This window comes from Phyllostomus hastatus, unplaced genomic scaffold (assembly GCF_019186645.2).
Source record: "Phyllostomus hastatus isolate PE091 unplaced genomic scaffold, TTU_PhHast_1.1 phas_scaffold_501, whole genome shotgun sequence".
NCBI classification, from domain to species: domain Eukaryota; kingdom Metazoa; phylum Chordata; class Mammalia; order Chiroptera; family Phyllostomidae; genus Phyllostomus; species Phyllostomus hastatus.
This window is the reverse complement of record NW_025334033.1, coordinates 15,048,367-15,062,106: the sequence shown is the minus strand read 5'-3', so window position 1 is coordinate 15,062,106 and position 13,740 is coordinate 15,048,367. Positions and strand designations below refer to the sequence as shown.

General features: G+C 42.7%; 1 protein-coding gene across 4 annotated transcripts; it reads right to left on the bottom strand.

Annotated features, from left to right (window-relative positions):
- Window positions 1–276: 276 nt before the first annotated feature.
- On the bottom strand, window positions 277–12,144 carry DUT (deoxyuridine triphosphatase). 4 transcript variants are annotated; one of them, XM_045822759.1, is made up of 7 exons: window positions 11,930–12,144; window positions 10,713–10,869; window positions 8,797–8,888; window positions 6,596–6,640; window positions 1,333–1,407; window positions 1,117–1,187; window positions 277–714 (listed from the first exon to the last, which is right to left on the bottom strand). In XM_045822759.1, the coding sequence occupies exons 1-7, from the start codon at window positions 11,952–11,954 to the stop codon at window positions 658–660; spliced, it is 522 nt and encodes a 173-aa protein (XP_045678715.1). In that variant the 5' UTR covers window positions 11,955–12,144; the 3' UTR covers window positions 277–657. The 4 variants fall into 4 exon arrangements, with proteins under 4 accessions (XP_045678715.1, XP_045678712.1, XP_045678714.1 ...); XM_045822756.1 differs by lacking the exon at window positions 11,930–12,144 and adding an exon at window positions 11,393–11,701; XM_045822758.1 differs by lacking the exon at window positions 11,930–12,144 and adding an exon at window positions 11,555–11,694.
- Between the last annotated feature and the right edge of the window lie 1,596 nt (window positions 12,145–13,740).

Genomic DNA, 13,740 nt, shown 5'->3' with positions numbered 1-13,740 from the left:
CTGCTACTTCAGTGAGGGGAACCCATATATCTACATCTCCTACAATCTACTTGATGGACTAAAATTCACAGGAAATCAACGGGAAATTCCCGTTACATTTCCTTTCACAAACATACTCTACCCAGTCAACATAGCATACAACAAAAGATTTTAAAACAGACCCTAAAAATAAACTGATGATTCTCTTCTTCCCACCTTCACAAAGAAATCTTAAATGTTTAGATTTTATATACATATATATTTAAAAAATTTAAGATCAATGAAAAGGACAAGAAATAACTTTTTATTGTCTTTTATTTCAGTTTATGTAATAATCTGTATCTGAAAAAAATTAAAATCTATTGAATAAAAGGCTTTGCATATCATTTATAAAGCAAACACCTTGTTCAAGGAGTAGGGTTTAGTAAATTAAAGAAGAGCTCTGGAGAGCATCAGGAACTGATGTACATTTGACTGAAAAAATAAACTGTTAGGCTACCATGCAGATTTATATTAACAATCAAATGCAGAAAAATATACACTTTCCTTGCTCATAAGAGAACTAAGTATTTTTAGCAGCTAAAGCTAGTAAGCACAAAAAAAACAAAAACAAAACCAAACCAACTTCTGATTTTTAAGAAACAAGCGTTTTCCCATTTCCTGTCGTCGGCATACATTTCAGTTCTTCCCGGTGGAACCGAAGCCCCCCGCGCCCCGCTCCGTGTCGTCCAGACCCTGGAGAGAGAGAGAGGAGAGCGGCAGGCTGCATCGTCAGTCTCTGGCCCTCTTCCAGTTCTCCCGGCTCCTCATTAGTAAGACTTTCCTTCATGCTATTCCATCTTTTTAAAAAATTACCAAATAAATAAATTTTCAAAAAGCTTCATAAATTTAAATATTGAATAATTTCCCAAAAAATCTAAGGAAATAGAATTCTACCGATATTTAAATGATTTATCATCCAAAGTTGTGAAAATTTCAAGAAATTCTAAAACTAGCATTTTAATTTTGCTTAAAATGGGACTAGTCATATATGCTACCATTTAGTTATAAATAGCATACTGAATCCTCAAAATTTTAATTTTCCTCCACTAAAGACATTACATTACTCATTCCCTGCTCAATTTTTGTGATACTTACTTGAACTTCCTCTATTTCTGGATAATAAATCCGTTCACAAATGAGCTGTGCAATTCGGTCACCTTTTTTAACTTCAAAGAGGAAAAGAAAAACAGCTTATTACTGATCTTTTATCAATACATTTTCTATATCCTGCCTTGTACGAGAATCAGAGTATGTTATTTTAACACATAAAACTGAAAACTCACTGCATCCACATGACTGTATTTAACATACCTTCAAACTTTTCTTTGCCAAAATTGAACAGTACAACACCAATATTTCCTCTATAATCTTCATCTATGACACCAGCTAGAGAAAAGAAAAGTCATATTAACTTCTTTTATGCTACCAAAACACTGTGAGTGTATAATTACCTCAAAATCCTTCTTCTGCGACTCTGAGATTTTTACACAACTGAATGAGTGAATCTTGCTTGGTACTATTCAAAGCCTCAATGCTAAGAAATATTACTAATAGGCAAGTAAGAATTTAGAAGAGAGCCCTTCTTTTTCAACCTGTCACCCTTACAAATGGTGACTATTCCCTACTCTAAACTGTGAGCAGGCACTCAGCAGGTCACCCTGAACTGCTCTTCCCAAACCCACTGTCTCTCTGCTGCACGCCTGCCAAAACAGACTAGGAGAAAATTATGATTTGGGTTTTAAAGGCTTTTCCTGGCAGCGGCTTCCCACTAATATCCACACTGAAATATGATTGAGTCATAAATAAAAGTGTCAAGAAGCTCGAAGCTCTGCAGTAGAGTTGACGCTGACACCATGAAGCAGCTGTCAAGCAAATACCCCAACATTCAATTTTTGTAACAAAAACAGAGCTGAACCTTTCAATTGATAATTTTTCACTCCTTTTAATTTGAGCACCATCTTTTCTTAGAGAATACTCTCTCGGAAGATAATAGCACATAAGCTTAATGATGAGCACACTTTCACAGACTCCCGTGGAGACGGTACCGTTTGAGACCGTAAACGCAAGGGCAAGCGAGAAAGGGCAGCCAGGCCCTGCTTCGTCCCAGAGGGCACACTTACCAGACTTGTCCGCAAGGTCTGTGGCCAAGAATTTAAAGTGTTTCCACAAATAATATAAGTGCACTAGGCCCTCTCATTTCCTTTTTTTAATATTGAGACATAATTCACAACTCAATGATTTTTAGTATATTCAGAGCTGTACAGCCATCACCACAATCAATTTTAGAACATTTTCATTACTCCAAAAGAAACCCCTACCTACCAAAGTCACTCTCCAACCCCCAAACCACCTTCCCTGCCAATTTCCTCCATAGATGTTAATTCTTTCCCCTCGGTTTATAGAATGTTGAATGGAATTCAGGTGAATCTAATTAAATGTAGCTCCATGGAACATCGCACTAACACCTAACTCAATAAATAAATAAATAAATCCTCTTATCAAAGAAAAAAGTAAATGAACATAATCAGGAGTTTAGCTCCATGGGTACCAATGCTGGTTGGCAGGACTCATTATCTGAAGGTCAACTAAAAAAAAAAAAAGTTTTTGAATGAGGGTATTTCCTTTCAATTTTCTCATATAGAGAAAAAAATAACAACTTTTAAAAAAGTTCCACCATAGGAAAAATACTCAGAAAACCAACACTCTAGATGTTCCCAGTGAATTACAGAAGTTTAAATGAGCCTTATGAATGAATTACTACGGATAAGTGGAAATGAATGCTAAGGACTTCTTAAAACAGTCCTTCTTCTTATATGGCAAAGAACAATCCCAAGAACAAGGAAGCTGGTTTCTTTCCCACTACATCAGCTGACGACTACGTCAGTCCTCAACATTTACTGGAAGAATTGATATAAAAATGGGACCATCTCTTTCCTGTATTGTCTGTACGCGGAAAGTCTTGGCTGCAGGAGCAACTTGGATGACGTTTAATGAAGAAGCCCCTCCACAGAAGCACGCTGTTCATTCCAGGCCAGAACAGATGACCACAGGAGGCACAGGTCTCCACGCTGCGAGGTGTGAAGTATAGACTTGCACTCATTTATTAAGAATGTGTTAAAGACAATGTGGGCTGACTGAATTCTTTTGTTCCTATTTTATTAGAACATTTTAGATTATGCAAATTCTACAAGTATATATAAAATAAAAGCTAATGACATTCCCCTACCCTCCCTCAGGTAGCCAATGTTACAGTATTATAGTAATATATTTCACATTTCCTTTCCTTTTTTTTCCCAGTTAAAATATCATAGACATCCTTTGAAACCACCACCACCAATACTTAAGACCCATTTCCAAGTCCCCGCAGTACCAGATGGTAACAATCGTTGTAATTCCAGTCAACGTGCTAAGAAATGGTATCTCATGGCATTACTTTGCATTTCCCTGATCACTACTAGTGAGGTTGGGCTTTCCTCCTCTGTACAGTTGTTGCACATTTGCATGTCCCCTTCTGTATTTTATATTTTTTTCTTATCTGTTTGTGAATTTAACTTTCTCATGTCTTATAAGTAATTTAAGTTTTTTAGTCTATGCTATCTTCTACCACACAAAATACACTCCCCTTCTGTAAAGGCCTTTCTTTCCTATCTATCAGTAAAGCTGTTCTATCAAACTCAAATGGCTGGGTGTGCTGGATTCTGCAATGCCAGGTGATCTGCCAAGATTCTGTGCTTGCCACAGACATGGGAAATGCCTTCAACCAACTAAAAGAAATGAAGTTATCTGAAGTCAATTACAATGTAGGGAAGAAAAAAAAAGGTCCTCAATTAGAATTATTTTTTAGCACGAATGCCAACAGTATAAAAATATCCAATAGTTCCTAGTTCATTTACCACTCAAAGGCAATTTGACCTTCAAGAAAAACCCACATAAGGGACGTAAGTTACATCAGGAATATTTCTCTTTGAGAGAAAGCAGAAAGTATTTTGAAGTCATCACTGGAAAAATCAGACATTGGAACTGGCAGGGTGATGAACTGACTTCAGGCAAACTTTTACTGTGTCAAGACTTTGGCATGTCATTTGTTGGAAACCTTTAGTGAAAAACTATCCACACCTACCAGATGTGAATTCTGAACAGAATCCTGCATATTCAACTTTTCCCTTTGACCCTTATTTACAGCTTGAGATTTCTAACAACATCTCTCCTCTGAACTAAATTCTGTGGCCAGCTATGCTAAACTTGGGCCTAAGAGACATTTTTAAGATATTCTGCATCCAAGAACACACCAGTGTGATTTTACAAATAATACCACACCAACCATCACAAAAACTAACTTTCCATTTCTTTTACATGAATTTTTTTTAAAGCAGAGGCTTGTTTTAAGCAGCAAATATTAGTAACAAAGTTTTCACATTAAAAACATTGATCAGTTGCCTCTCAAATGTGCCCCAACCAGGGATCAAACCTGCAACCTAGGTATGCGCCCTGACCAGGAATCGTACCCATGATTTTTTGGTCCACAAGACAATGTTCCAACTGAGCCACACTGGCCAGGGCTATGTACAATTTTGTTTATATCTTTAATTTATATGCTAAGTTATCATACTTGACTTTAAGTTATTTTTTAAAATCAAACATAATGTGCCCAGATAATCTTCAACCCCAGTGGTCTGTCCGTTCCTGTTGTGTCAAGCTCAGCTTCTCTTAGGGACTACACTTCTGGGTTCCTGGCTCGCCCCACAGCACCATCCAGTGATACCACGGGGAGCCCAAGGGGCAGACAAGAGATAGCCCAGGGACAGGCCTCATCCCATTCTTGGCTCAGGTGGTGCAGGTGACAACAAGCTAACTCAAGACAGAGCTTGGTTGGTGGTGGATGTGGCAGGGTGATCCACAGCATTTGACTGTGGTGGAAAGAACGAGCAGATTGGAATCGTATGGAGATTCCAGTTTTCAATGTGTAACCTGGGCTCATCTTTGAGCCAGTGTTCTCATCTGCTGGAAAGCAGCTTTGTAAAAATGGAGGGAGGCAGAGAGCCTAGCACACCCATTTATCCGAGGGCCAAGAGGTCTTGTACGTGAAGCCCTCACTACTTACTGTGAGTGGGGAGGAGGGAGGGTCAGGACACTGCTAGCTGTTTCTGGTAGAGGCACCAGGAAAATGTGTGGTGTCACCTTTCCTGATCACTTCTAAAACACTGATGTTCCATGAAACTCTCCATGAATCTATCAATTAGAGATTTATCTACAAATTTTTAAGCTTTTTAAAACTGTTGACACTATTACAGAGGACCCCCATTTCCCCCCTCTTTGCCCACCTCCACCCAGCACCCCCTCCCTTGCCTCAGCATGTTTGTTGAGGACAGAGGTGCTTGGAGCCACATTATGGCAGAAATTCTAAGGTGAGCATAGGCTTTTTTCTTTTTCTGATTATTCCTGTTTCCACTTATAATGGAAAATTCAACCAAGTATTAAATATGGTTCTATGTTAACATAAAATAAGTTAGTGGCTACGCAGGGCTATTGGTTTGAGGGGCAAGAGGGAGTGAGTAGTAACGGATATGAGGTTTCTTTGACAGGTGATGAAAATGTTCTGGAATTAATGGTGGCAATTGCAGTTCTGTGAATACACTTAAAACCATTGAACTATACACTTTAAGTTGAGTGAGTTGTCTGAAATGTAAATTATATGTCAATAAAGCTATTATAAGAAAATTACATGGCACAAATAAAAAAGAAAACTGGAGGAAAAACATTAAAAAAAAGAAGAGTCAGGACAGGAGAGCCCTGTCAGTGGGGTCTGTACCCAGTAATGAGACTGGAAGCAAGGGAGGCATTATCAGGAAGGAGGGAACTTCTGTACAGCAAGGGGCAGTGAGACATCTTATCAGCGTGGCCAGCAGGAGCCAAGGGCTTCTTCATGAGAGGGACCTGGCAAGCAAGTTGCTGACTTTGGAGACACGAGTAAGGCTTTGTTATAAAAGAAATAGGAGCCGTGGAGGACTGGCTCAGCAAGAAATTTAGATAGGAAAGCTGTGTCTGCTCTCCGACTAGGGAAAGATTCTCTTTTTATATTTTGCCAAACATAGATTCCTCTCCTTTAAGGAGGTTAAGAAAATTCCTACTATAAGATGAAACGGCATTTTCTAGAAAATTTTGCTTAAATAATTATTATTACACACTTAGCAATTATTTAAGCAAAATATAATTGCTTAGATGACATAAAAGCTTTTCCTTCTCTTATAATAACAAAGTTTCTTCTATGAATGGAGTCATTTTTGGACTAAATGTGGATTATCACTAAACCAAAGCAGAAATCCTATCTGTCAGTGTCTAGTAAGCCTATTAGTAAAACAACATGCATTTCACATAATGGTCATTCAAGGGTTACATATAATCACATAGCATTTGAAATATCACAATTGTCTATTATTCAGAGAAATTTCTGAAAGGCAAGGAACAACAAAAACCATTTCCTTATTTTAAATATAAAATTTTTCACTTGATTACTTCCTCTTAAGCAAAGTAAATACTTAAAAATATTTACAAAATAAAAATGTAAATACAATACCTCCTACATCTATGAAGTGTTTTGCAGCCAAGCCAGAACGTGGAGCTAGAAAACAAAAAAGAAGAAATTGGCTATTTTACGGTGGAAGGGCAATTACTGGCTATAATTGACTCACATCCTACCACTGATATCTTCATCTTAACTTTAGCAGATGGTTCTGAATTAAAGAATACATTTATTTACCGTATTACCCAAGTCAATTAGTTCAGAAAAATCAGACAAGGTTTAATTCGAAGCCAACTTAGGCCAGCCCCACACAACTGCAGTGGTGGTGCAGCCACGGACCCCTGGAATGGGCTGAAGGTGAGCAAGCGGGGACTTAGGCACCTGTGAAGAACTCTGGCCACAACGGGAGGACTATAGCTGCCAGGGGCATGAAGAGAGCAGAGGGACTTTTTTTTTTTTTTAGAGAAAGAGAGGGTAAGGGAGAGAAACATCAATGTGAGAGAGAATCATCGATAAGTTGCCTCTTGTAAGAACCCTGACTGGGGACTGAACCCAAAACCCAGGCATATGCCCTGACCTGGAACTGAAAGGCAGACCTTGTGCTTTGCAGGATAATGCCCAACCAACTGAGCCACATGGGTCAGGGCTGGGACTTTTAAGGTGGGAGTTCTGAGCATGCTGCAATGTATTGTAGATGGGAAGAAATATAGCAGAGCTTAGTCTAGAACTTGGGACTCCGATCCATGATACAGATGCTGAAAGACAAGTCTGCGTGTAACAAATGAACCGGAGTAACAGGCTTAGTATCAGTCAAGCCAACCGCCTAAACCTTAAAAAATCAATTTACTATGCCTTTTATTCTTAAAATGAAAAAATAAAAAGCTAAGTTTATTACCTTATACTTGCTGACTTGAGCATCAGGCCTACCATTAACTATTCTAACTTCTGGTATTTTATTCCAGAATAATTTAAGTCAGGAATCTTTGTCAATAAATGCTGCTCCTTCCTGCCTTTACTTTCATTTCACTCCATCTCCTGATCTCCCCCCTCCCCCTGCCACAAACACTCTAAAACAGAGAGGGAGCTAATCTCATTTTTCTCTTAAAGGCTGAAGTATTAGCGGCTCTCAGACCCTGGGTTAACAGGATAGATAGTGGTGGTCTAGCCACCCACCACCTCCCACCCCAACCCTACAGGGAGGGTCACAGCTCCATTTGCTCCTTCACGTTTACTCTGAAGTTAGTCAGCAAGTACTTGTGCTCTTGAAAAGCTTTAAACTCTCCAGTGACAACTGAATCACTTCAGAAAAGTCACACCCGTGAACTTGCACTCCATTTTGTCCTGGCTCCTCCCTCTGAGGCGTTTCCCTCTCTGAAGAATACCCCTTACCCTAACGCACCCGAGAGGGTAAATCCAAAGGGGAGAAGGGAGAAGGCCAGGTGGACTGATATACTCTGGGATCAACAGGGTAGAAGTCTCGCTCCCATGATGTAAAATGTCTTGTGCCATTCATTATCCTAAGACTGTCTCTCTTTTCTTACATAACTAGTATGAGCCATTCTCATCACCATCTTCACAAGGAAATCTTGCCTTCATATGCGATCTGATTTTTGAAGGGGGAGTTGGTGGTAACACTGGAAAAAGCGCCAATTAATAATCACCTATATTTTCAGTGAGTTGGTTCTGAGAACCTCTTGGGCCAATGTGAGCCTTCTAAAAGCTCCAGTAAGCAATCAAAAAATAGCGAGAGAGGCAAAAGCAGATACAGGCAGACCTTGTTTTATTTTGCCTCATAGGTACTGCATGTTTTAGAAATCAAAGGTGAAACCCTCTACCAGCAAAAAGATCACAACTCACTGAAGGCTTAGATGACTAACATTTTTTTTAGAAATAAAGCATTTTAAAAATAAGATATGTACACTTTTTAGACATAATACTGCAGCACTCTTAATAGACTACAATATATAGTGTAAACATCAAATTTTATATGAACTGGAAGCCCCCAAAATATCACATGACTTGCTTTATTGTGCTAGTTGCTTCACCGTGGTGTTTGCATCAGAGCCTGCAACACTGGAGTGTGCCTGTATATAGATGAAAGTATTCACATGGCTGCAGCTGCCATCACCGTAGGCACTTTTTTATTTTGGGACACAGGCTGAGCAATACCCCGCCCCTCACTTACACCCCAGATAAAACTAAGATGAAGGAACACTGTCACAAAGGAAGAGCAGGATGAATCTTCAGTGGCTTACCTACTCTTCCATAGCACCCAGCAGGCAGAGCGATCTGAATGTCGGTTTTCACAAGGGCTTTCTCCATAGGTGGCACTGTGTAATCATAGGCACTAGGGAGATATTGGGAAAAAATAACTGGTATTAAGATAGTGTAATTCTCTATGAATTTTTCTGGTGAAAGAGGTGACAAGATGTAAATGTATTCTCCCCTGAACAAAATTTGGTTGGGAAATGCAGGTAATTATTTAGCAGGAGGGGCCAGAAAAGGCAGACCTTTAAAAAGGTGTATGCTTCACTAACACAGTATGAAGAGAGAACTAAGAAAGAAGGGTAAATAAAAGCTAACATTTATTAAGTCCTTACTATGCCCCAGGCACAGGTCTAACTACGTTTTATAATAACTCATATATTCTCACAACAGTTCTCTAAGGGATAATGGAAACCATGCAGAAGGAAGGGGGAAGTGGGTGAACCACGTCACAGGGTAGAGCTGGGCTGCGTCTGTCCTGCGGTCCTGGTAGTGGAGCAAGCATACCAAGCTGTGGCCACGGCCTTCACTGGCTGAGGGTGAGAGCTGACCACCATGCACAGCCCTGGAGACGGACACTGTGAAGGAACTGATTCTCTAAGGTTCACCCTGCAGATGCTGCTACTGTTATTACTGTACCTTCCCCTTGACAGAAATTTAACAAGTGCAACTGGAAGTTACACTGCAGACCTTTGTTAAACTGGTAAAGCAGTACTGTATTTTTACTTCCCTCAATGCAATTTGCTCTGAATAAACACTAATTTATTAAAGAGGTCAGTTATTCCCACGTCTCTATTTCACTGTATGAAGATGCTCCAGATGCCTTAAAACCAGTCTCTTCTAAGATTCAGAAAAGTGCCCAGACATGAGGTAGTCAAACTACATGTTGTCAAACTGTTTTCACTCTTGAAAATTAAGGAGCTGAACCTCACTTTTCTTTTTCTTTTCTCCCTTACTACCATAACACTTCTTTCTCCTCTTCTCCTGTACTTACTTATGACTTAGATGAGTAGTCTGCACGTTAGAATGACCTGGAATGCTTTAGAATATCCCAAGGTTCAGGATTTAGTCATGCAATGAACATTCTCTACCTCCACTATCACTTTTCACTTATCTTAGTGATTCTAAGAAGTGGGCACCATAGTCCAGGGCAGGCAGGCGTGGGGAAGCACTGAATTCAGGGTCAAAAGTTCTATTACATTCAAGCCTTTGGGCTGTTAGTTCAGCTCTTTACAAACCCCCTCATCTGTAAAAAGTAACACTCATGTATTCGGATTGTTGTGGAGACATAAAAATAACATATGGAAAAGTTTTTAGTATAGGTAAAAAGTGTACAGATGCAAAGGTGGTAGTATTACCACATTCTTGCTTTTCATACTCAAGGCCATTCTGAAATTTCCTGTCCTCCGGGCCAAGTTAAAGATGGACGTGTGGAGAAATGGTATTAACCCTTTAAGACAAAAGCAGCCTTCACTAATCCTGCCTAGGTATTGAAGGCCAAGGTGGGCCTCATTCCTTTCTACCTTCCACCTGGAGAGTGCAATGAATGCTGCAAAGTGACGCCTCAGAGGATATTTATGTATATTACTTACTTTTCCAAACTCTTTGCCCAAATCCCTACTGAATTTACGCTAAAGAGGAAAGCTAAAATTTTCAACACAGAAATGTCGGAAACCGTACATATATGCAAAAAAACCCCACCAAAATCCATTTGTTTCTGTAATCTTTTAGGTGAACGTTTCAAGCTGTGGCATGGCAGCAGAGGGCCTGAATATAAGCTAACAAGAAAGCTCTAGAATTCGGGAATTAGCCTCCTCTGGGAGGGGGCAGGGATGGCGGGGACAGAAGGCTCTTCGTGGGGGCTGGCCTCACTCGGGGGCGCGGGCGGCCAGCGGCCACCACCCACCTGTACAGGTCATAGCCGGCCGCCCGCGCGGACCCCTTCGTCGGGGCGGTGGCGTGCTCAGACAGCCGGACGAAGCGAAGCCGCGCGCCGTCCTCCTCTGCAGGCCGGGGCCGCTTGCTGGGGGAGAGGGTGCGTAGCTCTTCAGAGCACGGCATGGCTGAGCAGAACGCCGGCACAGGTTGCAGCAAGCAAGGGAAGAGGAAGATGCGAATAAGCCTAACGGCAGGCTAAGCGCCGAATTTTTAATTTCCCGCCAGCACCGCCCTGTCCCAGCAGCCCCCACCTGGACGAGCCCACATTTTGACTTGAGAGGGGAGGCGGGATGCAAATTTGGGGCTGGAAACCATTCTTCGAAAATAGATTTGGGATCGGAAACTATTGAGCCCTTTTACGCTTTCTAAACTTAGCGCACGGGTGTAACTCAGGGGGCTACTTCGGTGGCCTCCCCGTCACACAATTAAAAAAAAACCACCCCACCCCGGGGGATGACCGGAGTGGACTGCTCTCCCGCCTTAGGGGCAGTGCGCCCTCCCCTAAACCCAGAGGAGCACGCAGAGGGCTTTCCGGGGTGTAGCTCGTCCGCCCCGCCCGCGCCTTCCCAGACCTCCAGGCGAGTGCGGGAACAGCTGGCAGCACTCCCAGGTTCCCCACGCCTTACGAAACCTGGGCCCAGACATTACTAGCACTGCGACATCCTCTGCTCAGGCGGCGAGCGCTGGACAGCGCCGGGATCGCCCCCGGCTGCGCGGTCCCCGGCGGGGCGCGGGCGGGGCGAGGGGACCGGCTTAGCCGACGGAGGGCCGCCGTCTCGGCTCCGGTCCGAGCGCTGGGCGCGTCTTTACCCACTGAGCGGCGCAAAGAGGATAGGAAGTGGTAGACGAGCCCGTGGCGAGGGCGGAGGGGAGTCATTCGCCCCGAGCTTCAGGCGCGGGTTGGTTACTGCGGCCCTGCAGTCGCCTGCCGAGTGCGCACCGGAAAGTGACCTCGGAAGCAGTAACGGCCGCCGTCTGACGAGGGGCGCAGGAGGCGGTGCGGAGGCCGCTCTCGGGCTGGCGGAGGCCCTAGGCCTCCGGGGATGGGGCACGGTCTAAATCGAGAATCCGGCTACTGCCACCGCTGCCTCTACCTTTTTCCTTCTATTCTCCTTTTTTCTTTTTCGGGACCCCGTTTCCCGACATTATCCGCGGGGCCCATTGCACGCCTGGCTGTTGACTTACCTGGGGCAACGCCGCCCGCGGCCATGACTCCCCGGGTAGTTCTCGCAGGGGCAGCAACAGCAACAGTACCGCATCACATTTCCCGAGACAGGCGGCTGTGCTCAGTGCTGCGCCCTAGGCCGTGCCGTAGGCTACGTTCTCGATTGCCTTTCCACACCCAGTGTGCAGGTGTATTGTTACTCTTAAGTCGGGGCAGGGGCTGGGTCGTAGGGACAATCTCAACGACTTCCCAGTTGAAATTCCAGAGCATCTTAGAGTGCCCCGCCCCCACCCCCCATCCCCCATGACTCAAAAGATTCTGCGCCACACTGGTATACCCTTGAGTGGGGATGAGCAAATCACTTTCTGTATAATAGTAAATTGATTTTTCTAGGATAGAAATACCTCCATTCATCTCCAGAACTGATGTAGAATTATGAATACCAAACTTAGTCAAACTAATTACAAACTGGGTTGGGGGGTAGTTTTAGGAAAATTGTGAAAATGTTAGGGTATTGTTGGGGAAGTTTTCAAATTTCCTTGCTGTTCTTTTGCTTACAGTCCCCACCTTTAAAGTCTGTTTTACAGGCTCTTCCTCCTGAAGGTTGGAACTCCTCCCATGGCTTTAAGTGTTACCTATGCCCTGAGGACTCCTCAATTTATACCTATGGTCACATGATCTGGCTCCAATCTCATCTAGAGCCATCATCCCACTCACCTCTGGTGGTGTTCTGTCCTGGTGTTCTATCGGTGGTGGTTTTTGAACAGTTTCTAGACCCATCAGACTTTTCCTGCTTGGGAATCTCTACGCATCCACCCTTGGTTTGAGCTTCATGGGTTTCAAGTCTCAAATCATCTTAGAAAGGCCTTCCCTGTCATACTTAACTGAAGTAGCTGTCCTGTCTTCTCCACACCATTGTTTTTCTTCCTAGTTCACCACTTATTACTGCAATCTGTACAATCTGTACTTCTTTTATGCATTTATTTTCTTGTTTACTATTTGCTGTAGTAGACATAATCTCTACGAGTGCTGGCATCACCGTTGTATTCCTGAGACCTGGCTTTTTTAAAATTATTTTTTTAAAGGTTTTATTTACTTTTAGAGAGAGAGGATGGGGGAGAGAAACATCAATGTGTGGTTGCTTCTCACAGGCCCCCAACTGGGGACCTTGCTTGCAACTCAGGCATGTGCCCTGATTGGGAATTGAACCAGCAACCCTTTGGTTCACAGGCCAGCACTCAGTCCATTGAGCCACACCAGCCAGGGCCTGTGGCCTAGCTTAGTGCCTGACTCTGAACAGTGCTTGATAAATATTTGTTATATTAATAAATGGTAGAGGTCTCATTGCCTCTTCCACTGAGCCCCTGTATATGATCAATTCTCTAAGTCTTTTGATTTTTCTGTTCACTCCTTTAATTTTTTTTTTTTAATATTTTATTTATTTATTTTTAGAGAGGGAAGGGAGGGGGAGAGAGAGAGAGAGAGAAACATCAATGTGCGGTTGCTGGGGGTTATGGCCTGCAACCCAGGAATGTACCCTGGCTGGGAATCAAACCTGGGACACTTTGGTTCCCAGCCCGCGCTCAATCCACTGAGCTACGCCAGCCAGGGTGAATTTTTAATCAAAGGATTTTATTTTCTAAACACTTTTGTAAGGTCTACAGTGAAAAACAACCATCCCGCCCTCCCCCCACCTCAAACACCCTCCCCTGTCTCACTCCTCAGGGGCAATACTCACAACTGTTTAGGGCTCTTTCTGCTGGATTTTACCTATTTCTAAATTATATGCTCTTTGTTTTTTTTTAATGGCAATGGCATAGAAATTATCTCC